The 27,417-nt window shown below is 42.3% G+C and overlaps 1 protein-coding gene across 4 annotated transcripts; it reads right to left on the bottom strand.

Annotated features, from left to right (window-relative positions):
* Window positions 1-3,588: 3,588 nt before the first annotated feature.
* LOC311101066 (thyrotroph embryonic factor-like) lies at window positions 3,589-26,070 on the bottom strand. Of its 4 annotated transcripts, XM_084142109.1 has the most exons (6): window positions 11,153-11,480; window positions 10,872-10,994; window positions 8,805-9,161; window positions 7,433-7,653; window positions 4,620-4,831; window positions 3,589-4,153 (listed from the first exon to the last, which is right to left on the bottom strand). In XM_084142109.1, exons 2-6 carry the CDS (start codon window positions 10,990-10,992, stop codon window positions 4,132-4,134), a joined length of 933 nt encoding a protein of 310 aa, XP_083998235.1. In that variant the 5' UTR covers window positions 10,993-10,994; window positions 11,153-11,480; the 3' UTR covers window positions 3,589-4,131. The 4 variants fall into 4 exon arrangements, with proteins under 4 accessions (XP_083998235.1, XP_083998236.1, XP_083998234.1 ...); XM_084142110.1 differs by lacking the exons at window positions 10,872-10,994; window positions 11,153-11,480 and adding an exon at window positions 25,834-26,070; XM_084142108.1 differs by having other exon boundaries at window positions 10,872-11,480.
* Window positions 26,071-27,417: the final 1,347 nt, after the last annotated feature.

Raw genomic sequence — 27,417 nt, 5'->3', positions numbered from 1 at the left:
CTGCCGTGTGTGTGTGTATTTTCCTCAAGTTTTAGGGTTAATGATCTAGTGTTCGTACTTCTGAATCGAGCATTACACATTGAAATTCTCATTTATTGATATCATGAAACTAGAACTGGGGAATGTCCTGCAGGAAAGATTGACTAACAACTCTCATTGCCTGACTCAACAGTGGATTTAAGCGCCCTCTACTGGTTTGAGAGGTGATTCAGTGTTTTGTGTTCCATCGCCACTTGCAAATGTAATCAACACCTCTACATTGAAATTTGATAAAAGAATTTGTGCATCCACAACACTGAGGTATTCACTATTTATGTAGTTACTGTTGGGTACAGCCCCTAACACACTCATCCATTGTTGGTCTTGGCCACTTCCTCTTTAAATTTCTTCCTCCAGATCTTCCCCACCAGATGGCATCTTTTCACGGTTTATCACAGTGGCTAATGCAACAGTGACTGTGTTACGCAACATCAGGGGTGTATTCACTAGGAACCAAATGAAACTGAGGGACCTACCTGACTTTCCAATAAACACATTTTTTGTGTTTTTCCGTTGCCATTTCAAAACGTTGTGGACTAATGATTAAACCCCAGGCATGGGCACATTTTTTTTTTAGAAGAACAAGTTAAATGCCAAAAAAAAGAGCCATTGGATAAACTGGACTAAGTTGAAAGCTCTTTGTCCTGAAAAGCTATTGGTGTGTTCCTTTCTCTGGGTGGTTTTTTCGACTGTCCTGTCAGTAATATTACACAGGCAGGTATTTCAGCAAAAAAACACCTTCACTGTGTACTGTGTCTTCAACAATGCTTTATTTAGATAGATATATATATATATATATATATATATGAGGACATACAGTAGCCACACGCAAAATGCCACAAAATATACAGTGAACTTCGGAAACTATTCAGACCCCTTGACTTTTTCCACATTTTGTTACGTTACAGCCTTATTCTAAAATGGATTAAATACATCAGCAATCTACACACAATACCACATAATGACAAAGCCAAAACAGGTTAGACATTTTTGCAAATGTATTAAAAATAAAAACATACCTTATTTACATACGTTTTCAGACCCTTTGCTATGAGACTCGAAGTTGAGCTCAGGTGCATCCTGTTTCCATTGATCATCCTTGATGTTTCTACAACTTTATTGGAGTCCACCTGTGGTAAATTCAATTGATTGGACATGATTTGGAAAGGCACACCTGTTTATATAAGGTCCCACAGTTGACAGTGCATGTCAGAGCAAAAACCAAACCATGAGGTCGAAGGAATTGTCCGTAGAGCTCAGAGACAGGATTGTGTCAAGGCACAGATCTTTGGAAGGGTACAAAAAAATTCTGCAGCATTGAAGGTCCCCAAGAACACAATGGCCTCCATCATTCTTAAATGGAAGAAGTTTGGAACCACCAAGACTCTTCCTAGAGCTGGCCGCCCGGCCAACCTGAGCAATCGGGGGAGAAGGGCCTTGGTCAGGGAGGTTACCAAGAACCCGATGGTCACTCTGACAGGGCTCCAGAGTTCCTCTGTGGAGATGGGAGAACCTTCCAGAAGGACAACCATCTCTGCAGCACTCCACCAATCAGGCCTTTATGGTAGAGTGGCCAGACGGAAGCCACTCTTCAGTAAAAGTCACATGACAGCCCACTTGGAGTTTGCCAAAAGGTACCTAAAGACTCTCAGACCATGAGAAACAAGATTGAACTCTTTGGCCTGAATGCCAAGCTTCACGTCTGGAGGAAACCTGCCACCATCCCTACGGTGAAGCATGGTGGTGGCAGCATCATGCTGTGGGATGTTTTTCAGTGGCAGGGACTGGGAGACTAGTCAGGATCGAGGGAAAGATGAACGGAGCAAAGTACAGAGAGATCCTTGATGAAAACCTGCTCCAGAGCGCTCAGGACCTCTGCCTGGGGCGACGATTCGCCTTCCAACAGGGCAACGACCCTAAGCACACAGCCAAGACAATGCAGGAGTGGCTTCGGGACAATGAATGTCCTTGAGTGGCCCAGCCAGAGACCGGACTTGAACCCGATCTAACATCTCTGGAGAGACCTGAAAACAGCTGTGCAGCAACGCTCCCCATCCAACCTGACAGAGCTTGAGAGGATCTGCAGAGAATGTGAGAAACTCACCAAATACAGGTGTGCCAAGCTTGTAGCGTCATACCCAAGAAGACTCAATGCTGTAATCGCTGCCAAAGGTGCTTCAACAAAGTACTGAGTAAAGGGTCTGAATACTTATGTAGATGTGATATTCCAGTTTTTTATTTTTATAAATTAGCAAAAATGTCTAAAAACCTGTTTTTGATTTGTCATTATGGGGTATTGCATGTAGATTGTTGAGGGTGGAAAAAACAATTTAATCAATTTTAGAATTGTACCTTTAACAGATGTTAACATTTTCTTAATGTTCTTGGTTGTAGCTTAAGAAAATGTACAAAATAAATTAAGGAAGTGTGCTAGTGTTTAGGAGGCACCCAATCAAGTCAGTGTTTTACCCTTACTGAAATTGTTCACTGGTTTATTAAATCAAGATATACACTTTATATTCCATAAAAAGTACATCGTCTACCAGTTTTCCCGAATCAAAATCTTAATTTGTCTGTTCTCGATCATCTACTTTTCAACATGTTACATCACTTTGCGCAGATATAAACTTTGAGCACTGATCTATTATTGAGTTATAGTATATTATTAAGGTCAAAGGAATCCATATAAGAAATAAGACTGGTTATGTAAGCCAGGATAACAATGACTTGAGTTGGAAACTGACCCTAGAGAAGTCAAAGGACTGGAAGAATTACATCACTACCACACAAAGGGTTGTCTCCAGATTTAGCAAACAACCAATAAATGAAGTTGTCAATTTGAATGAGGTTCTCATCTCAACGCACAAAACCAATCGCAAAACTTTCAAATATATTTTTTCAAGTAAAACAAATCCAAACTACTTTCCAAAGGTAATTCTTCAGATAAATTCCAAAACGAGCTAGAAGCACTGCAATCACTTATTTTCCTCTTATTACATCAGCAGGAATTAGGAAAGTGATAACAAGGAAACATGATGGACCAAAGGGCAAAACTCACGAGACAAACCCTGAAAGGAGGCTTGAATTTCAGTGTCTGATATGGTAATAGTGAACACATGGCATTGCCCTGTGAACAGACAGACTGGGCACTGCACTGAGTCAGCTGAAGACACTTGAAGGTCCTTGTTGAAACAGAGGCCCAGTTCAAACCACAATGACGAGTTAAGAAACGTCCTGATTTTGACAAGGAATTTAAACGGCAACATTTATCAAAAGTAATTTAAAAAACTGTAACAGAAACCTCACCATAGTTCTGATGTAACCTGTTTTCTGGTTTCATGAGGTAACTACAATGTATTGTACTCATTTCAGACAGAACACAAAATCTGTCACCTTTTTACATTGAGTGTGGTAACTGTCCATATAAGATCAAGGTCCCAGAGAAGTTGGAGAAACTACTTTCCAGAGTAGTAAACAGGAGAGAGGTTGGAGGTTTACATTTGGTTGAGAACACATAATTGCAGAACACTCGTAAATTGCACAGGAATATCATAGATAAGTCAACAGGTTTATGTTTTTGTATGGAGTTATTTGAAAATAAGGAAAAGGTCTAGAAAATAAAGCTCTGCTACTTTTTACATGCATTTAGTGTATTTCTATTTGCAATATGGCAAATAGAAATCAAAACTGGATAGTGTTCAGAGATGGGAGGGGTTGAGGGTCGCTGAAGGATGAGATTAAAAACAAACATAAGATAACTATTGTAAAATACACTGTCCGAAAAATGGATATAGTATGTTTAAGCTGGAAGTAGAAGCCCAAGTGTTGTTGTCCATTAGTTTACTCCAATTAGGGGATGCAGACAATAACATTGATGGAAGCTACAATCTATCTGCAATGTTAAAGCTGATCTACCCCATAATAAAATTACAATTAAAAGTCCAATAAAAACAATAAGCAGGGGTCAGTCATACAATTCCACAGTATCTACATGGCAACATCATTCACTCTCTTCCAGACTCCATCTTCTGATCCATCTATCCATTGTAATTGATTCATTTGTTTCGCCCACGCCACAAATATATCAATAGTCTACTGGTCTTCCAGCAACGCACTTGAAAGAGAAGAGAAAAAGTAGATTATTTACCAGGAAAGGAAGCGGGGGAGTTAACATAAGGTGATGAGGGGAGGTTAACATTTCATTATCACATTATTAATCAATTCTACCCATCAAACTTGTGTTATATAGGAGGTATTGTGTTATAAAGGATCGAAACACATAAGGTCATGTCTCACTGGTTATTTTGTATTTGAACATTTTGTAGTGTATTCAACGTGATGTCATTGTTTGATTTTCTTCATCTGTCTCACTGAGGAGCTCAAATTCACTGCATATCACTGTCTCTCATTGTTTGGTATGCAGCTAATGTGAGTAGCGCAACAGTGGATATTCACAATTGATTTATGACCACAAACAAAGGATGTTGCTACTTTGTGACCTGACCAAAATGAAGTGACTAGCTGATGCAATCTGTGTGCAACGGCCAGCCAGCGGTTGTCTGTGTTTGTCTGTGTCTTACAGCTCTCCGAATTTGGCTGCGTAGCGGGCCACAACATTCTTGCTGCGGGCAAAGTCCTTCCGTAGCTCGCCCACTTCCTGTCGTAGCGCCGTGTTCTCACGCTCCAGGAACGCTGCCCGCACCGTGATTTGGTTCTCCTTGAGTCGCCGCGCGTCCCGGGAACGCTTAGCCGCCACGTTGTTCTTCGTCCTCCTCTGCCAGTACTTCTCATCCTTGTGAGGAGAGAGAGGGGGAAAGAGAAAGAGCAGAGAGAGAACAAGGTGGTTTTTGAAAGCGACCTTGATGAGAGCATGCTTTCAATTCAATGTCGCTGCTCAGTTATTGAAAGCCTCGTTAAAAAGCAAAACCTAGTTTTCCCTCACTGGTGATAATTCATTTAAAGAGCCCTTCTGAATGACTGAATGCTCTGACAGTGGTCACCAACCTTTGAGTCAGGATCACTTTCACAGTCAAAAAGCAAGCAGAGATCTACTGCTCAGATTATTATTCTTTTTTAACATGACTTAAACAAATGTAACATTAACCTAATAAAAACCGTTCTGTAGGGAATGAGGTACATTATTATCACAGCATATTGGCTATTTGCCTGGCCTGACAATATTGTTCTTATCAGACCATATTATATACTGAACAAAAATATAAACACAACTTGTAAAGTGTTAGTCCAATGTTTCATGAGCTGAAATTAAAAGCTCACAGAAATTTTCCATACGCACAAAAAGCTTATTTCACAGAAATTTTCCATACGCACAAAAAGCTTATTTCTCGCCACTTTTGTGCACACATTTGTTTACATCCCTGTTAGTGAGCATTTCTCCTTTGCCAAGATAATCCATCCACCTGACAGGTGTGGCATATCAAGAAGCTGATTAAACAGCATGATCGTTACACAGGTGCACCTTGTGCTGGGGACAATAAAAGGCCACTATAAAATGTGCAGTTTTGTCACACAACACAATGCCACAGATGTCTCAAGTTTTGAGGGTGCGTGCAATTGTCATGCTGACTGCAGGAATGTCCACCAGAGCTGTTGCCAGATAATAGAATGTTAGTTTCTCTACCATAAGGTGCCTCCAATGTCATTTTAGAGAATTTGGCAGTACGTCCAACCGGCCTCACAACTGCAGACCACGTATAACCATACCAGCCCAGGACCTCCACATCCGGCTTCTTCGTGTGAGACCACCCACCCGGACAGCTGATGAAACGGAGGAGTATTTCTGTCTATAATAAAGCCCTTTTGTGGGGAAAAACTCATTCTGATTGGCTGGGCCATCCATGGCTGCGCCCCTGCCCAGTCATGTGAAATCCATAGATTAGGGTCTAATGAATTTATTTCAATTGACTGATTTCCTTATATGAACTGTAACTCAGTAAAATCGTTAATTGTTGCATGTTGCGTTTATATTTCTGTTCAGTATATTTCAACACTTGAGCTTTGATAATAAAATAGATCAGTTTGTGTAGCACTTAAATTGAAATAATTTGTACCTGCATCTGATGGTCATGGTGCTTTCAAGACAACTGGGAACAAAAAAATAAAAAAAGGTTAAATCATGAAGTCAGTGATCTTCAGGTCGGAGTGCTAGAAAGATGCCAGACTTGGAATTCAGAGTTGGATGACCGTTCAAAAATATTTTTCCCAGTCGGATCTAGTTTTTGTCAGAGTTCCCAGTTGTCTTGAACGCACTGAAGTCAGAAATGTCCAAGTTCTGAGTTTCCAGTTGTTTTAAACACGGCATTAGTCTCAGCGGAGGGAGGGAGAGAGCAGCAGAGGGTCCGCCTCTCACGGTCCCTCTCTCCCTTCCTTTCTTCCAGTGAGACTGACCAGAGAGAGGGGACACAGTCTTCCACCTGATGGCGAAACTCGAGTCGCACCGCATCAGCATCTGCCTCATGCACAAATTCACATTGTTCCTATGACCAGAGAAAGTGAAATATTTCTCAATATTAAAATAGACACGACGAGCTGCTAATAATACTAAAAACGCAGGGATATCGATTCACTTGGCTACTGATTCATAGCAGCTGGAGCGAATGGTAGTACGAAGAAGCGTGTTTTATAGTGTTGAATAAAAACAGTGTTGACAGTGCTGAATAAAAACTTAAACATGAACTCGCTCATAAAAACAGCAGCTCTTTTATGTATTCTTTGACTGTCTCTCTCTGGTCAAGTCTCATGTAGGCTAGTATCAAACTTTGCTGGAAGCTGTAGGCACGGTGACACTCGATTTAGCTACAGATCTCCCAACAGCGAAAATTTTTTTAATGGAGCAAGCCTTTATCTTTGGCTTTTCTACAGAAATGTTTGGTGATCGACTAGGAATGCCTTGAAGATCGACCAGTCGCGGTTGGTGACCACTGCTCTATGAACTATCTGGTGGTACTGTAATCCACAATTAAATAACATTTTTTTAAACATACAATTTCTCTTCTTGGAATTAGAATAAACATACACCCACCCACCCACCTACCCACACACCCACCTACCTACCCACCCACCCACCCACCTACCCACACACCCACCTACCTACCCACCCACCTACCTACCCACCCACCTACCTACCTACCCACCCACACACCCACCTACCCACACACACACCCACCTACCTACCCACCCACCCACCCACCTACCCACACACCCACCTACCCACACACCCACCTACCTACCCACCCACCTACCTACCCACCCACCTACCTACCTACCCACCCACACACCCACCTACCCACACACACACCCACCTACCTACCCACACACCCACCTACCTACCACACCCTTATCATGCTTTCCGACCTCCATGTCTCTGACTTACCTTAGAATCCTCAGGTACATACACCTTCTTGGCCTTCTTGATCATGGGCTGTGGTTTGAGTTCCTCCTCTGAGAACTTGTGTTTGCGTGGGTTGAACAGCTCTCCTCCAGGAACGCTGGACAGGACCAGGTCTGTAGGGTCTGGGTCAAAGTTCACGTTCACCTCAATCTCCTCTGGGTCGATGGTTTCAGGGGTCAGCCTGTCCTTGTCTGTCACCACCTCTGTGGGGGAGATACAGGTGACCAAGCATTAGGTTAAGGGTTCAAGTATCCCGTTTGGGTTTGTTGGGTTCTAACTTGAAATATACTTATTCCTGTCACTGTATAAGAACATATGGATTACGTTACATGTATGATAACTGTTTATGTTCTATGTCAATGAAGGGTGAATAAGGAATGTGTATTGAAAATTACTGTGCGTGGCGAAGGGCAACAGTTAATCTCTGATAAGGCAGGCCAGCTGCGGAACTAGGGTCAAGTCAACAGATGAAACGAGAAGAAACCACTGGAAGGGGGGCCAGAGGGGCCCACCACAACGACCCTCCTACTACAGTCCTATGTCACACACACATACACTTCCACGAAGGTTCTAGCATCAGGCAGGGCCATGACTACACCAGTAAGAGGAACCAATTTAGTTCCTGCCTAGCAACAGAGATGTACTGGCTGTCTAGATGTGTGTATGGAGTTTACCCCGCCTAGTAGGTTATAAATATATGTGCTTGTATCGTCATATCCTGTCTTTGCAGCTATATGACCCAATGGGATGAAATTGGCTTGAGCTTTTTCTAGTCGTCCTTTTGAGTTATTACAATTTTTTCAGAACCTTACAGGTAGATGGGCAAAAGCTACAATCAGTTTTAAGGGTAAATAAATGCTCCCAATGTAAATGGAATATTCTCTTCTGTGAGACTGCAAGTAATTTAATTCCTGTTCCAGAACCATACATTTGGCTCTACCCTCCTTAAATCCAGGCTTCTACATTTGATAAAGATGACCTCATGGAGCACAGCCCACGTCTGTTGGTCAGCTCTAGTAAACACCTCTGTTGTCTTGACCACTCAGCATAGCTAGGATCTATTTTTACCACCATTTACAGAAGCACACACAATGGTGCATACAGCCTTGAATGACATTCAAACAAACCAGTAAGTTTCCCTGTACATGTGCGCCCTTGGTGCTCAGACATGTCTGACTGTCTATGGCAGAACCAAGAAAAAATTATTTGATTTACTTTGATCTTAAATGCATTTGAGTCACGCTTTGTATTATTTACGCATTATACCATGTAACTACTAGGGTAAGTATCTATGTAATAACACTAACAGACCATTAAGACATAAGGCTCTAATGATTTCACAGGTGTATCCTACCGGTGTTGGCTGTGATATCAGCACTGTTGAGGGTGATGGTGACCACCTCCTCCTCACACTGGTCTAGTTCCAGGACGGGCAGCAGGGAGATGGGGGCTGTCGTGGTGCTGGTTGGCTTCTCTGTCTTCTTCTCTGCAATTTCCATGTTGAGAGCATCGTCCAGGGACGAGGATGAGGTGGGGATGCCGTTCTCCATGAGGAACTCCTCCAGGTCCATGTACTCCAGGTGGAAGGTCTCCCCGTCGTACGGGATGGTCTTGTCCCAGATGGCTGGGGTCAGGGCGGCCGACGGACCCATCCCGCTCCCTCTTTCAAGGTCCACATTGTCCCCCGTAAACAGCTTATCCTTGTCATTGTCTGTGGCAGCAAAACAGAAGAGCCTTACTTAATGTAATGGGTTATGGCAGGCAGGATAAAACAAGTCAAATCAAATGTTATTGGTCACATACACATATTTAGCAGATGTTATTGCGGGTGTAGCGAAATGCTTGTGTTCCTAGCTCCAACAGTGCAGTAGTATCTAACAATTCACAACAATAAACAAATCTAAAAGTCTAAAAGTAAAAGAGATAAGACGGGCATTGGAAAAGGGTTTATTTGACATGGTCATTCAGTAAATGGTTTTATCCTGAGCCATTTACACTCAGGACATATTTCATCTAAGTGGTCCATGTGAGAACCAAACCCACAACTCTGATCATGCAAGAACCATATTTCAACCAATGGAAGAGATATGTTGAAATATAAGGCCTACATCACTATTTGGTGGAAAGCGGACCTTGACACTAGTCAGACGAATACGTGACCTAGCCTACTAATTTATGCAGTGTTCAATACTGGGAACTCTTAAATAGCCTACTTCAATGCTTTCAAGACAACTGGGAACTAGGAAAGAAACGAGCTACGACTGGGAAAATCGTTTTGAATGGTCATCCAACTCAGAATTCGAAGTAGGTATGTTTCAATTAACTTGTCCATTGATTTTTTGTGACATTTATAAAGTTCGCATAGAAAATATATGCGAAAATTGCCTGCTAGGGTGCGTTTCCATGTAACTCGTGTGGATGAAAAAGACTGGACGTTTTCGCAAAAACCTACAGCGTCAAATAAAAATGTAGTGGTTGAAGTGTTTCCATTACCCATTTAGGCAAATACATTGGCGACAGCATGTATGCCCTCCCACCTATCTGTTTCATGTCTCAGGTAGCCCGCGAAAGTCAGCATGGATAGAATGCAATTACTGACTAATATTTGCCAACCTATCGCCACCGTCTATGCCACACTCCTATAGATCTGAAATAATTGGATGGTGAAACTTGACAGCCAACCAGGAAAGCAAGGCGAAGCAATTCAGGCATTCTTGAATGATAGGACGGACAATCGTTGTCCTTCAAAGAAAATGTTGTATAGTTGAAAAATATTGATTTTGCAAGACTTAGGCATTTATAATTTATTGTAGAGTGGAACTTTATAGTTACACCGTGACATCACGTACCTTGAAAATGATTCGTCAATCATAATTTATTCGAAAAATACTGTTTCCATCGTCATTTGTCGCAATAAAGAAAGTTCGACAGAAGAAAGATCCACCCCTGTCGAACGAAAAAAATATGTATATCTTTAGAAAATGTATCCTATACCTGCCGTTTCCATTACACGTCGCATTTTGCGACATTGCTTTTTTCGAATACAGCTGGGTCAATGGATACCTGCCTAGTTAGTGTGGTGATGAGGTGGAGAGTAGAAGGGAGTGGGGGAGGGGGGAGAGAGGAATTTACTGTCAACTGTCAACTGTGTATGTGCTGTCTGAGAACCAAAGGACTGAAGTGCAGCTACCCAATTTTTGTTTAAATTCAGATGAAGGGATATCTGAATGCTTGGTTGATCATAACACTATAGAAACAAACAGACAGGATGTGATTTTGTGTAGGCCTATCAATTTTAGGCTACTACATTGCATAAAATGTATTCGCATTCGGCTTTACCCGGCACAATTCGGCCGCTTCACAGTTTGTTGCCTAGAACTAACAGTGCGTGTAACCCCCACACAGAAGCATCTAGACTTACCATCGTCGCCCTCGAGTAAATTCGGTGGGGGCATTTCCATTATTTTCTTCAATACCACGGGAAACGCACCCGGTGACCCCTTGAAGTTTTCCATCGTGGTGGCGATCGGCTCTACAGACATTTCTGCCGGTAATTACGCAACAACTTAATTTAAAGATATGCTACTTCAACAATAAAGCCTAGACTACTGTAACATAATCTCCTATCCCTTCAGAGATAGTGAAACTAAGATTAGACTAAATGTTTACAATGTTACAGCATACGACTCGACATTAGTTTACCTCTTCAGAGTTTGACCGATTCTCCAAATAAAGCAACAAAAAACGTTTTCTTAGTCAAGAGAAATCGCACCTCTCGAATAGAAAGTATAAAACAGTCCATTCTTTGAGCGACGTAGGCAAGGCGTAACACCCCATTGGTTGACCAAATTATATATCGTTGTAACCCTGCATAAATTAGAGGAACATTTGGTGGGAGGGGGAGCAGCCCCAATGATATCTCCATACTGTTAGACTTTTGCTGGCTTCATATGCTCGTGGAAACTGGGAAGTCGTAATGCCGCGTTCAAAACAACTGGGAACTCCGCAGGCGGTGTCAGAGGAAGGCCCTAAAAATTGTCAAAGACTCCAGCCACCCAAGTCATAGAATTCTCTCTGCTACCACAATGCAAGCGGTACCGATGCACCAAATCTGGAGCCAACAGAACCCCGAACAGCTTCTAACCCCAAACTATAAGACTGCTAAATAGTTAGTTAAATAGTTAACCAATAGCTACCCGGAATATCTGCATTGACCCTTTTTGACTCATCATATACGCTGCTGTTACTGTTTATTATCTATTCCGTTGCCTAGTCACTTTATCCCTACCTATATGTAAGTGGGACACCTGGCAAAGTGGGACACTTAAGCTTTGTAATGGATATCTTTAAATATGTACAATAACATAACCAACCATCAATGCCTGTGTGTTGGTGAGTACCTGTACACAGCCCATCTGAAATTAGCCCACCCAACTACCTCATCCCTATATTGTTATTTATTTTGCTCATTTGCACCCCAGTATCTCTATTTGCACATAATCTCTTGCACATCTATCATTCCAGTGTTAATACTAATTGTAATTATTTTGCACTATAGCCTATTTATTGCCTTACCTCCATAACTTGCTACATTTGCACACACTGTATATATATTTTCTGTTGTATTTTTTGACTTTATGTTTTGTTTTACCCCATATGTAACTCTGTGTTGTTGTTTTTAAAATCGCACTGCTTCGCTTTAAACTTCGCCAGGTCGCAGTTGTAAATGAGAACTTGTTCTCAACTGGCTTACCTGGTTAAATAAAGGTTAAATAAAAAAAGTGAGGGAGTATGTGATTATATTTTTTTTTTTAAGGGTTCAATGGTATGACGTCATCATTGTGGGCGTGGCATCCCGTGTAATGACACGTCTCTAGATCCAGCCATAATGGTAAGTAAAATTACATGGTCCTGAGGTAAATAATGTTAAGGTTATAAAAACGTTGAAAGGATATTCAGTGTCTCATTACAACATATTTTGTAATGGGGTGTAGTTGTAAAACAAAATTACTGTAAATGTTGTTTTTTTCACTACTCTCACCTTTTTTTAAATAGTGACATTTTGACAGTGTCCCAGTATGCCAATTGCCTACTGTCAAACTGGGTCACCCTATTACTGTCCAACTGGGACACTCCTCTAGGCCATTTTAATGCAGAACAAATATTTTGGGGGATTAATTAATACATGTTTTCTTAACAGAAATCAATTTTCTAAATAGGATCAAATGTTCAACTTCATTTTCCTCAAATCTGCTAGAAAAAGCTAGCATAGCTGCATTTTACTTAAAAAGATATTACCTCACCAGCATTAAACATCCTAGCTAGCTATATTCATAAACATACAGGTATATGATGATTAAAAAAACTTTCATTTTACAGTATTTGACTCTGGTGACAATAAAACAGTCATTGAAATTGTTGAGAGTTAAGGTCTTTCTGGTTTCATTCTACAACATGTCCATTAGTGTAGTGTTGAGAATGTTGAGCTGATAGGCCTAGATGAAGTTAAAAAATATATATTTATAGGCTATACAATTACATATAGGCTACATCATATAATTATAATCAAGTATGATGATAATAATAATAAATGATCATTCTTAATGTTCCACAAAAATAATTTTCATTTAATTTGTATGAATAATTGAAGTTTATCATTAAAATATCGAAATTACTCCTATACGCTCTAATTTATCCTTCTTTACAATAAATAATTAAGTGTCCCACTTAGCCAATCAAGGTCTCCCAATTTGCCAGTATCAACTTATAAAATGTGGTCTCAGCACAATTTGTGTTTGATGAAGAGTCATCCATCCTGTGTTTAATATATTTTTTTTTTTTTCTAGTAGAGTTCTTAAGCTATTTAGAATGGTATCATGTTGGGGGTTAACATTTACATTACATTTACGTCATTTAGCAGACGCTCTTATCCAGAGCGACTTACAGTTAGTGAGTAAGACATTGGGATGATTCTGTAAGGTGTTCCGGAAAACACATTTTCAGAAAGTGTCCCACTTTACCAATACTCACCCTGCATATCTACACTACCATTCAAAAGTTTGGGGTCACTTAGACATTACCTTGTTTTCGAAAAGAAAATCATTTTTTTTGTCCATTAAAATGACATCAAATGGATCAGAAATACATTGTAGATATTGTTAATGTTGTAAATGGCTATTGTAGCTGGAAATGGCTGATTTTTTATGGAATATCTACATAGGCGTACAGAGGTCCATTACCAGCAACCATCAGTCCTGTGTTCCAATGGCACGTTGTGTTTGCTAATCCAAGTTTATCATTTTAAAAGACTAATTGATCATTAGAAAACCCTTTTGCAATTATGTTTGCACAGCTGAAAACTTGTGCTGATTAAAGAAGCAATAAAACTGGCCATCTTGAGACTAGTTGAGTATCTGGAGCATCAGCAATTGTGGGTTCGATTACAGGCTCAAAATGGCCAGAAACAAATAACTTTCTTCTGAAACTCGTCAGTCTATTCTTGTTCTGAGAAATGAAGGCTATTCCATGCGAGAAATTGCCAAGAAACTGAAGATCTCGTACAACGCTGTGTACTACTCCCTTCACAGAACTGGCTCTAACCAGAATAGAAAGAGGAGTGGGAGGCCCCGGTGCACAACTGAGCAAGAGGACAAATACATCAGAGTGTCTAGTTTGAGAAACAGACGCCTCACAGGTCCTCAACTCGCAGCTTCATTAAATAGTACCTGCAAAACACCAGTCTCAATGTCAACAGTGAAGAGGCGACTCCAGGATGCTGACCTTCTAGGCAGAGTTGCAAAGAAAAAGCCATATCTCAGACCGGCCAATAAAAATAAAATATTAAGATGGGCAAAAGAACACAGACACTGGACAGAGGAAGATTGGAAAAAAGTGTTATGGACAGATGAATCGAAGTTTGAGGTGTTCGGATCACAAAGAAGAACATTTGTGAGACGCAGACCAAATGAAAAGATGCTGGAGGAGTGCTTGATGCCATCTGTCAAGCATGGTGGAGGCAATGTGATGTTCTGGGGGTGCTTTGGTGGTGGTAAAGTGGGAAATTTGTACAGGGGAAAAGGGATCTTGAAGAAGGAAGGCTATCACTCCATTTTGCAACGCCATGCCATACCCTGTGGACAGCGCTTGATTGGAGCCAATTTCCTCCTACAACAGGACAATGACCCAAAGCACAGCTCCAAACTATGCAATAATTATTATTATTTTTTTTTTTAACAATTTGGGGGTAGATCAGCTTAATATTGCAGATAGATTGTAACTTCTATCAATGTAATTGTCTGCATCACTTCCAATCCCCCATGTTTTTTATATATATACTCCCCTTTATTACTTTTCAACCCCGCCATCCTTTCCCTACTTGGGGTAAATTAGTGAACAACAATGCCCAGGCCTCTACTTCCAGCCTATACTTACTATCTACACCTTATGGACACAGTCAATTTTACAATAATGTAAATGTTTTTTTTGTTTTTGCTCCTGAACTTCTTCTACTCTCAACCTCTCCGATCATTTTCATGATGTCCATCCGGTTTGCTTCTATATGCCATATCTTTCTAACTGTGCTCTTTCCCAAAAGCTCCCAACTATATACTTATTATGGACACAGTATGCTTACATTATTAGTTATCTTGTTATTATTTGTTGTTATTTGTTATTAGTCCCATCCTTCAACTCCATTCAATACCTCCCATCTATCTCTTAACACCATCCATATAGGATTTCTATTTGCCATATATATTTCAACCGTACTGTGATGTTTTACAAAAGTTCTGAACCTTTCTATTCTCATTGCTTCTACAGATTGTGAATTAAATATAAACATTTTTGCTAAAAGTATTATATTATTGATCGATTGACTATGACTTTTCAGATCACCCAGTAATGCTATCTGCAAGGTTAGCTCCAGGTAAATATTGCAATCCTTTAGCCATTCCTGGACCTGTGTCCAAAAACAAGCTACAAATGGACAGAACCAAAACAAATGATCTAATGATTCTGTCTCTTCACAGCAAAATCTGCAGAGCTGGGAAGATTGTATCCCCCATATAAATAACATTCATTCTTGCAACGCCATGCCATACCCTGTGGACGGCGCTTGATTGGAGCCAATTTCCTCCTACAACAGGACAATGACCCAAAGCACAGCTCCAAACTATGCAATAACTATTTAGAGAAGAAGCAGTCAGCTGGTATTCTGTCTATAATGGAGTGGCCAGCACAGTCACCGGATCTCAACCCTATTGAGCTTTTGTGGGAGCAGCTTGACCATATGGTACATATGGTACATACAGTGGGGAAAAAAAGTATTTAGTCAGCCACCAATTGTGCAAGTTCTCCCACTTAAAAAGATGAGTGAGACCTGTAATTTTCATCATAGGTACACGTCAACTGTCACGATCGTCGAAAGGAGGAGACCAAAGCGCAGCGTGTTGAGCGAACATCGTAGACTTTATTTAATTAAAGAAACCACGATAAAAACAACAAACCAAAATGACGAAAGTGAAGTCCAAATCTGACACTGACTAAACAGGATCAAGGAAACAAAAACCCACAAAACCCAGGTGAAACCACACAGTATAAATATGGCTCCCAATCAGAGATAACGAGCCGACAGCTGACACTCGTTACCTCCGATTGGGAGTCATATGACTAATAAAGAACAATTAACCCAAACATAGAAATGCACAACCAGAAATCCCCAACATAGAAATACACCCAAACAATGAAAATGAACAACCCTGGCTCAATAATAAAGTCCATGGAGCCAGAGTGTCACAGTACCCCCCCCTAAAGGTGCGCACTCCGGGCGCACCAGCATACAGTCTAGGGGAGGGTCTGGGTGGGCGTCTGTCCATGGTGGCGGTTCTGGTCCAGGTCGTGGTCCCCACCCCACCTTAGTCACTTTCCGCTTCCGTAGCCCCTTCCACATGACCACCCCCCCACTAAACCCCACTGGATTAAGGGGCGGCACAGGACTAAGGGGCAGCACCGGACTAAGGGGCAGCACCGGACTAAGGGGCAGCACCGGACTAAGGGGCAGCACCGGACTAAGGAGCAGCACCGGGCTAAGGGACAGTACCTGACTGAGGGGCAGCACCGGACTGAATGGCGGATCCTGGCTGGCTGGCTCTGGCGGATCCTGGCTGGACGGCTCTGGCAGATCCTGGCTGGCAGAAGGCTCTGGCTGATCCTGGCTGGCAGAAGGCTCTGGCTGATCCTGTCTGGCAGAAGGCTCTGGCTGATCCTGTCTGGCAGAAGGCTCTGGCTGATCCTGTCTGGCGGAAGGCTCTGGCTGATCCTGTCTGGCGGAAGGCTCTGGCTGATCCTGTCTGGCGGAAGGCTCTGGCTGATCCTGTCTGGCGGAAGGCTCTGGCTGCTCCTGTCTGGCGGAAGGCTCTGGCTGATCCTGTCTGGCGGAAGGCTCTGGCTGCTCCTGTCTGGCGGAGAGCTCTAGCGGCTCCGGTCTGGCGGACGGCTCTGAAGGCTCATGGCAGACGGGCGGCTTTGCAGGCTCAGTACCGACGGGCAGCTCCTGCGGCGCTTGGCAGACGGACAGTTCAGACGGCGTTGGGCAGACGGGCAGTTCAGGCGCCGTTGGGCAGACGGGCAGTTCAGACGGCGTTGGGCAGACGGACAGTTCAGGCCCCGTTGGGCAGACGGCAGACTCTGGCCGTCTGAGGCGCATCGTAGGCCTGGTGCGTGGTGCCGGAACAGGAGGTACCGGGCTGAGGACACGCATCTCAGGGCTAGTGCGGGGAGAAGCAACAGGGCATGCTTGGCCCTGGGGACGCACCGTAGGCCTGATGCGTGGTGCCGGAACTGGAGGTACCGGGCTGAGGACACGCGTCTCAGGGCTAGTGCGGGAAGCAGCAACAGGGCCTGCTTGGCCCTGGGGACGCACATAAGGCCTAGTGCGGAGAGCAGCAACAGGCCGGGCTGGGCTGGCGACGCGCACCGTATCTCTGGTGCGAGAGGCCGGAACAGGCCGGGCCGGGCTGGCGAAGCGCACCGTATCCCTGGTGCGTGGAGTAGGAACAGGCCGGGCTGGGCTGGCGACGCGCACCGTATCCCTGGTGCGAGTGGCCGGAACAGGCCGGGCTGGGCTGACGAAGCGCACCGTATCCCTGGTGCGTGGAGTAGGAACAGGCCGGGCTGGGCTGGCGACGCGCACCGTACACTTAGTGCGAGGGGCCGGAACAGGCCGTACCGTACGGGGAACACACACTACTGGCTGTACCTCGGGATTAGGAACGGGCCGGACCGGACTGGTTACACACCCCAGTACCTCTCACCGAGCCTCTACACCTTCCTTCCCTGCTTTACCCAGTAGCCCCCTTAACCTGGTAGCCTCCTGAATCCGTCCCTTCTCTGCCTCCGTCAGCCCCCTTAACCTGGTAGCCTTCTGCATCTGCCTTGTGGCAGCCTCCTGCTGCTCAGTCGCCCAAGCCATGTGCCCCCCCCAAAAAATTTCTTGGGGTTGCCTCTCGTCCCTCCGACGTTGGCTCTGCCGACGCCGTTGCTCCTCTCGCCGTCGCCTCTCCACCTGTCTCGCTCCATGGACGGCGATCCATACCCTCCAGGATCTCCTCCCAAGTCCAGGACCCTTTACCGTCCAACAGTTCCTTCCATGTCCAGACCCTTTGCTCCTGGACGCGCTGCTTGGTCCTTTTATGGTGGGTTTTTCTGTCACGATCGTCGAAAGGAGGAGACCAAAGCGCAGCGTGTTGAGCGAACATCGTAGACTTTATTTAATTAAAGAAACCACGATAAAAACAACAAACCAAAATGACGAAAGTGAAGTCCAAATCTGACACTGACTAAACAGGATCAAGGAAACAAAAACCCACAAAACCCAGGTGAAACCACACAGTATAAATATGGCTCCCAATCAGAGATAACGAGCCGACAGCTGACACTCGTTACCTCCGATTGGGAGTCATATGACTAATAAAGAACAATTAACCCAAACATAGAAATGCACAACCAGAAATCCCCAACATAGAAATACACCCAAACAATGAAAATGAACAACCCTGGCTCAATAATAAAGTCCATGGAGCCAGAGTGTCACATCAACTATGACAGACAAATTGAGGAAAAAAATTCCAGAAAATCACATTGTAGGATTTTTAATGAATTTATTTGCAAATTATGGTGGAAAATAAGTATTTGGTCACCTATAAACAAGCAAGATTTCTGGCTCTCACAGACCTGTAACTTCTTCTTTAAGAGGCTCCTCTGTCCTCCACTCGTTACCTGTATTAATGGCACCTGTATGAACTTGTTATCAGTATAAAAGACACCTGTCCACAACCTCAAACAGTCACACTCCAAACTCCACTATGGCCAAGACCAAAGAGCTGTCAAAGGACACCAGAAACAAAATTGTAGACCTGCACCAGGCTGGGAAGACTGAATCTGCAATAGGTAAGCAGCTTGGTTTGAAGAAATCAACTGTGGGAGCAATTATTAGGAAATGGAAGACATACAAGACCACTGATAATCTCACTCGATCTGGGGCTCCACGCAAGATCTCACCCCGTGGGGTCAAAATGATCACAAGAACGGTGAGCAAAAATCCCAGAACCACACGGGGGGACCTAGTGAATGACCTGCAGAGAGCTGGGACCAAAGTAACAAAGCCTACCATCAGTAACACACTACGCCGCCAGGGACTCAAATCCTGCAGTGCCAGACGTGTCCCCCTGCTTAAGCCAGTACATGTCCAGGCCCGTCTGAAGTTTGCTAGAGTGCATTTGGATGATCCAGGAGAGGATTGGGAGAATGTCATATGGTCAGATGAAACCAAAATATAACTTTTTGGTAAAAACTCAACTCGTCGTGTTTGGAGGACAAAGAATGCTGAGTTGCATCCAAAGAACACCATACCTACTGTGAAGCATGGGGGTGGACACATCATGCTTTGGGGCTGTTTTTCTGCAAAGGGACCAGGACGACTGATCCGTGTAAAGGAAAGAATGAATGGGGCCATGTATCGTGAGATTTTGAGTGAAAACCTCCTTCCATCAGCAAGGGCATTGAAGATGAAACGTGGATGGGTCTTTCAGCATGACAATGATCCCAAACACACCGCCCGGGCAACGAAGGAGTGGCTTCGTAAGAAGCATTTCAAGGTCCTGGAGTGGCCTAGCCAGTCTCCAGATCTCAACCCCATAGAAAATCTTTGGATGGAGTTTAAAGTCTGTGTTGCCCAGTGACAGCCCCAAAACATCAATGCTCTAGAGGAGATCTCCATGGAGGAATGGGCCAAAATACCAGCAACAGTGTGTGAAAACCTTGTGAAGACTTACAGAAAACGTTTGACCTGTGTCATTGCCAACAAAGGGTATATAACAAAGTATTGAGAAACTTTTGTTATTGACCAAATACTTATTTTCCACCATAATTTGCAAATAAATTCATAAAAAATCCTACAATGTGATTTTCTGGAATTTTTTAAATCATTTTGTCTGTCATAGTTGACGTGTACCTATGATGAAAATTACAGGCCTCTCTCATCTTTTTAAGTGGGAGAACTTGCACAATTGGTGGCTGACTAAATACTTTTTTCCCCCACTGTATATCAATGATGTCGCTCTTGCTGCTGGTGACTCTCAGATCCACCTCTACGCAGACGACACCATTTTGTATACATCTGGCCCTTAATTGGGCACTGTGTTAACAAACCTCCAATCGAGCTTCAATGCCATACAACACTCCTTCCATTGCCTCCAACTGCTCTTAAACGCTATAAAAACTAAATGCATGCTCTTCAATCGGACGCTGCTTGCACCCGCCCGACTAGAATCACTACTCTACTCTTGGCGGGTCTGACTTAGAATATGTGGACAACTACAAATACCTAGGTGTCTGGTTAGACCGTAAACTCTCTTTCCAGACTCACATTAAGCATCTCCAATCCAAAGTTAAATCTAGAATCGGCTTCCTGTTTTGCAACAAAGCCTCCTTCACTCATGCTGCTAAACATGCCCTCGTAAAACTGACTGCATCCATCGACTTCGGCGATGTCATTTAGAAAATAGCTTCCAACACTCAACTCAGCAAATTGGATGTAGTCTATCACAGTGCCATCCGTTTTGTCACCAAAGCCCCATATACTACCCACCATTGTGACCTGTACGCTCTTGTTGGCTGGCCCTCACTACATATTCGTCGCCAAACCCACTGGCTCCAGGCCATCTATAAATCACTGCTAGGCAAATCCCCGCCTTATCTTAGCTCATTGGTCACGATAGCAACACCCACCCGTAGTATGCGCTCCAGTAGGTATATCTCACTGGTCATCCCCAAAGCCAACACCTCCTTTGGCCGCCATTCCTTCCAGTTCTCTGCTGCAAATGACTGGAATGAACTACAAAAATCTCTGAAGCTGGAGACACTTATCTCCCTCATTAACTTTAAGCATCAGTTGTCAGAGCAGCTTACCGATCACTGTACCTGTACACAGCCCATCTGTAAGTAGCCCACCCAACTACCTCATCCCCATATTGTTATTTACATTCTTTATTTTGCTAATTTGCACCCCAGTATCTCTATTTGCACATCATCTTCTGCACATCTATCACTCCAGTGTTAATACTAAATTGTAATTATTTTGCACTATGGCCTATTTATTGCCTTACCTCCATAACTTACTACATTTGCACACACTGTATATAGATTTTCTTTTGTGTTATTGACTGTACGTTTTTGTTTATTCCATATGTAACTCTGTGTTGTTGTTGTTTTTATCGCACTGCTTTGCTTTATCTTGGCCAGGTCGCAGTTGTAAATAAGAACTTGTTCTCAACTGTCTTACCTGGTTAAATAAAGGTTAAATAAAATAAAAATATCTACTGGTAGAAATACTGATTTTTCATTGATATTTTCATTTTTAAAGTGAATTCATACTTTCTTATCTTTTGGTTGCTAGAGACGCTACCCAGTTGTTCTTTCAATTAGTTCAATATTTATGGGCGCGACCCAGTCATTCATTCTTTATGTTCCATGCCAACGTTCTTATCCCTTGCTTGCTAGCTAGCCAGCTAGCTATGGCTAATACAGTCACGACCTCTGCAGCAAGAATAACAGCAAAGTAGCTGTTTTCTATTGACATTCATTTGGATACATCCATAACAATGAGCTGATGATGCCCGATTTTGCCTGGCATAGCTAGAAAAGTTTGCCTTCTCGTCAGGACACTCGTCAACAGTGACTGTTAATTACGAGGAGATCGCATTGCATTTCAAACACTAGGCTAGAAGCTAGCTAAATAGTTTGTTGTTAGCCAACCGGCCAATATGACAACCGAATTCAAAAATATCAGTTGCTAAAAACAGCTGGTCAAACTAGAAAAGTGGTAGAATTTGACAGCATAGCGCCACTTGCGTCATGACTGCAATAATAGGGACCAGAGAAATTCATGTTAATCCCTCACCACGTTAGGTAAAGAGATGCTAAAAAAAAAAAAATTTGCAAAAAGGTGTCCTGATATCTTTCCAACTGTCCCGATATCTTTTCCAAATGTGTCCCGTTATCTGGTTTTAATGTCCATTCTAGAATGCCCTTCTAGCCAATCAGAAACGAGTATTCAACAATGATGTAGTATAATGGAAGTGAATCAGTGAAAAACAATATCCCCACATTAAAATAGCCAACTTGTCAACAATGCCACAATGTGCGGCATATGGATGCAGCCAGCACCAATTCAAGGGATGTGGGAAGCCATTTAATATGTAAGTATTTACTTTTTGGTTTATTTTGAGAGACCACCTGCTCCTGACAGCTTGTGGTACTGTGTAACCATAGCAACATATGTACGCAAATGTCTGTGTATACTAGCTAGCTAGCTAGCTTACTTAAGTGACAATGCCAGAGAAGCTGGTGTTTGGAGGATATACTTGCACGGGTGTTGTTAGGCCCGAGACGAAGTCGAGAAGAAAATAATGCTTCAATGTCCCAATAATTAAAGGGCACTGTATACAGTGCATTCGGAAAGTATTCAGACCCCTTGACTTTTCCACATTTTGTTGCGTTAAAGCCTTATTCTAAAATGGATTAAATTGTTTTTTTTCCCTCATCAATCTACACACAATACCTCATAATGACAAAGCAAAAGCAGGTTGAGAAATTTTAGCAAATGTATAAAAAAAAAATGGAAATATCACATTTACATAAGTATTCAGACCCTTTACTCAGAACTTTGTTGAAGCACCTTTGGCAGCGATTACAGCCTCGAGTCTTCTTGGGCATGACGCTACAAGCTTGGCACACCTGTATTTGGGGAGTTTCTCCCATTCTTCTCTGCAGATTCTCTCAAGCTCTGTCAGGTTGGATGGGGAGCGTCGCTGCACAGCTATTTTCAGGTCTCTCCAGAGATGTTTGATCGGGTTCAAGTCTGGGCTCTGGCTGGGCCACTCAAGGACATTCAGTGACATGTCCCAAAGCCACTCCTGCATTGTCTTGGCTGTGTGCTTTGGGTTGTTGTTCTGTTGGAAGGTGAACTTTCACCCCAGTCTGAGGTCCTGAGCGCTCTGGATCAGGTTTTCATCAAGGATCTCTCTCTGTACTTTGCTCCGTTCATCTTTCCCTCTCCAAGTTCCTGACGCTGAAAAACATCCCCACAGCATGACGCTAACACCACCATGCTTCACCATAGGGATGGTGCCAGGTTTCCTCCAGACATGACGCTTGGCATTCAGGCCATGGTCAATGGAAACAGGATGCACCTGAGCTCAATTTCGAGCAAAGGGTCTGAATTCTTATGAAAATAAGGTATTTCTGTTTTTTACTGTTTTCGCTTTGTCATTATGGGGTATTGTGTGTAGATTGATGAGTGAAAAATTAATTGAATCAATTTTAGAATAAGGCTGTAACATAACAAAATGTGGAAAATGTCAAGCGGTCTGAATATTTCCGAATGCACTGTATATCATTGGAATCTACAGGCAGTAGGTCTAATGTTTGAGAAAATAACATTTGCTTTTATTGCCTAGCCTATGCTATATAGTAAATGTGAGCCATAATTTGCCATTCTATTTATTTTCAGCCCTTTAAACGCTGATAAATAATTGTTCCCTTTGTCCCCAGTTGGCCTGGTTCATTCGGTTCATTCTCACATGGCAACACGTGCCGTTATCGTATGCCCAAATACACGGAGACCAATGAAAACTGCGCAGTGAGATTTTGCCTTGACACTTTTATACATCATTATAGAGTCAGATCTCACAAGGGCATCTCCATACGAGACTATTGTGCCACTGGCATTAAGCAAGATAATTTACTATAAACACTAGACCAGTCTAGACACTAAACAGCCTACATATATTCAGACATGGGCCTTCATATGCATATACACCATGTCAGCCAAATGCACATCATACTAAGCCCTCACTCAAAACATTTAGCTATAGGGATAGAAGTGATATACGAGTTGTCAAACAGATCAAGCAGAGGCAAGGACAGCATTCTTGTATTGTAATCTGAGGAGTAAGATCGTTTTTTTTTAGGGGGCATTACTGCAGAGTACAGAGTGTGCTGTTCTGTCCATATACAGAGCTAGTCTAGCATCCTCGCCACAGTAAGAGAGGAGAAAATATAGATGCCGTCCACTACTGTCTTCATGACACCTTCATAAATCCTTTACAAGGTCTACATAGATGCTTCACAAATTATTTAAAAGCTATTGATAGGCCTACTATACAGTATAAAGGGTATTTTATCAGGTCCTCCTTACATCTGGCATTTTGCCAAATGTGTCATAACCTTTTTTCACCCTCTGGATGTTTGCTTCTGAATGATTTGTGAAGCATCTATGAAGGCCTTATAAACAAGTCCATCCAAAGGGGTGATATGGTATGAAGGAGCCAAGAGTGTATCAGTCACCATCAAGACGAGTGGATGGACCTCCAGGGAATTACCGGCACTGCCAGCATGACTCTGCACTTTGTCCTCCTCCCCTCATGTGAGAGATACAATATACTTTATTGTCCATTTACATGGAATTTATTTTTGTGACGTCAGCATACAAATACACAAATGACACACTATATTACATGCAGTACGGAAACCTGGGAAGTTAGTACACAAGTCACACATTTACATTTTCACCTATTCAAAGCCTCTGACTTACTTTCCAACCTTGTATCTGTCCTATGTCCCACTGTTCAGCAGCCTGATGGCAGATGGAATGAAACTTGCCTTGCTTATATTATTGCTGAACAGTGGGGCCCTTAATCTCCTTCCGCAGGGCAGCAGCTCAAACATTGGGCAAGATTGTGTGTGGGTTCCTCTATGATGCGCTTGGCTTTGATCGCACTATGCAGCCAAGGGCACCAATATTTGTGTACTTAACAGTGTCTCCCAAGGCCTTACAAACATTTGTGTGAATGTGTCTAATAACCAGCAATTAGTGAGCTCTGTGTTTACAGTTCTTATTATTACACTACCAGTATTTCATTATCAGGTGCATGCCAGACAGCTATTATGTGGACAGGTTGCATCATTAGGTTTTAGGTGCCAGGTCCTGTCCAGTGGTATTTGGGTATTGTGTGTTGATGTCAGTGGTTCAAGTGTTGTGAATGCCCTGAGTAATTTGTATCCCGAGTGTGATCAGTACTTTTAGGAGTACCAGACACCACATGCATTTAGCAACTGTCCATGTTTTAATTGTCTCATGAATCTCATGATTTTAAGAGAAAAATCATATCTACTCTAATCTTGTTTTACAATCTGGTTAAGTGTTGCCAACATCCGCTTGGACTGTTTACATAAATCACATCCAATCTCACAAATGAGAGAACACAACCACATCCAGAACAGAACAGGTTAATAGAGCCCTCAAACAATTACAAACTGTAATCCTACTTTTCCCTACAACCCCCATCAATTGTACAGCCAGCCGTATTGTACGCTAGCCTATTACCCATATTCTGCACATTAGACAAGTTACATGCTTACCTCTCCATATGGACAGGTCATTTGAGCATTATACAATTCACTGGTGTACACCACATGATGCTGGCATGTTGATTAAATCTGAAGTCAATCTTGTGATCAAATTGCCTAGGCTAACTAAGCTGAGACGCTGTCAAAATGGCACCAGGGTTTTATTGAGGTTACGCAATATATAGGACACGCAGTGATAAATCACTCCAACATATTGTATTTATAGTCGAAGAGTGTTCACAGACAGGACGTTGTTTATGTTTGCAACAAATGTATCAAATACGTTTTAAGGTTGGAACATATAGTCTCGCGCGTGGTTTACTATATCGCTGGGAAAACATTATTCGCTATCATTCAGTAACAGCGCAATTTATTGAAAATCTTCACAAAGAAATGACGGTTATTTCGCTTCTTCTTACCGTTGTAATCAAGGATAGGAACAGTGAAGGGGTCCTCTAGCAGAGCTTTGAAAATCTCGGGAATCTCTGAAGACATCTTTATCGACTTTTCTAAAAGTTTTTAAAGATCACCTGGTCTGACTATCAATTAAAAACTGTAGCAGATATATGAAATTGACAAGATTTATCAACGCTTCCAAGTTCAACAGCAGAAAAATATTCACATGTAAAACGAGATTGATGGACACCTTGAAAACTGAAACTTTTTTTTTCATGACCACAAGGTTTGTATCCCGCCCTCTTAGCGCCTTTTTCCCCCATAATGGCTGGCTGATCTAGCCAATCACTGCCAGGTATGCCCACAAATTATAACAACAATGACGGAAAGAGTCGTAATAGGTTTCTGCTGTTGTCCGACAAAATGGAGAAAGCCAATCGGAAGCGTTTACAGTATTACCTAAGAAACAAAACTGCGTGGTTACGAAATAAGTCTACGTGCTCTGCAAAAAAAAAACTCAGAAGTTGCCTCTTACAGTTTGTATTTCCTAAATAGATCACTGATCTATTGAAGTGAATTTATTTTGGGTAACAGACATTACAACAAAATGTACAATGTGGACCCAGAGGATATAATTTGAAAGTATTAATTCAAACGCTTGTTTCCAAAGTGGTCCTCGATGGTAAAAACAATAACACATAATGATTAAAAGACAAGACAAAATTACAAACAACCATAAATACATTAATTTATATCGACATCCTAAAAAGTTGCACTATTCACTGCACTTTTCCCTAACCTTAAAAATCTATAGATATGTATACATAATATGAAATGGTCTAGCGGACTGTTCTCTGCACAGAAAATAGGATTATGCATAATTGGATAAAATTACTATTCTGTTTATTCCTTTGAGTTAAAGATAAACTAGCACATTATAAGAAACCTGTATTTCTTGGCTATAAATAAACATTATTATTTTGAGGTTTGAGAATGCAAATAACGGAATTTCTTCAACTCAAGGGATTGACTCATCTCCATACAGTCATTGGTCCACACCATCAGAGTATGTGAGTGGAGTTGAGCGGTTAGAAATCCCGCTCACAGTTCCGGCGCTCCACGTCCTTTCCTTCTGCTCTGCTAAAAACCGCTCCATGCTCACAGGAGGCAAAAAACTCCCGCTCCAAATTCGCTCCATTCATTAAAATCACAATTTAACCAACACCCATCTATTTTGTGACTACCTGGACCTACCAATTTGGTTTTTAAGTACTGAAACCAAACCATATTGATTTTAATAAAAAAGTATTTGAATAAACATGAAAAGGTGAATGTAAGAAGCGAACATTATTTCAAATAGGCTACATGTCATATTAAACAGCATATAAACACTATAAATAGGTCAGGCGCCCGACAGGGAGACTAAGAAGGAAAGAAAATGAATTATTTAGGCTATATTATTTCAATTATTTCAAGGCTATAACCTACAAATAAATACATTGTGAAGCATTTGCGAGTGCGACACAATAGGCTGGTAGGGACATAAAGAGCGCAGCATTTAAACCACACTTTGTTGTATTAAATCATTATTGTCTACAAATTGCGCA

This window comes from Coregonus lavaretus, assembly GCF_964263955.1.
Source record: "Coregonus lavaretus genome assembly, chromosome: 25".
Taxonomy (NCBI): domain Eukaryota; kingdom Metazoa; phylum Chordata; class Actinopteri; order Salmoniformes; family Salmonidae; genus Coregonus; species Coregonus lavaretus.
The sequence above is the reverse complement of the archived record's forward strand: the minus strand, read 5'-3'. Positions and strand labels throughout refer to the sequence as shown.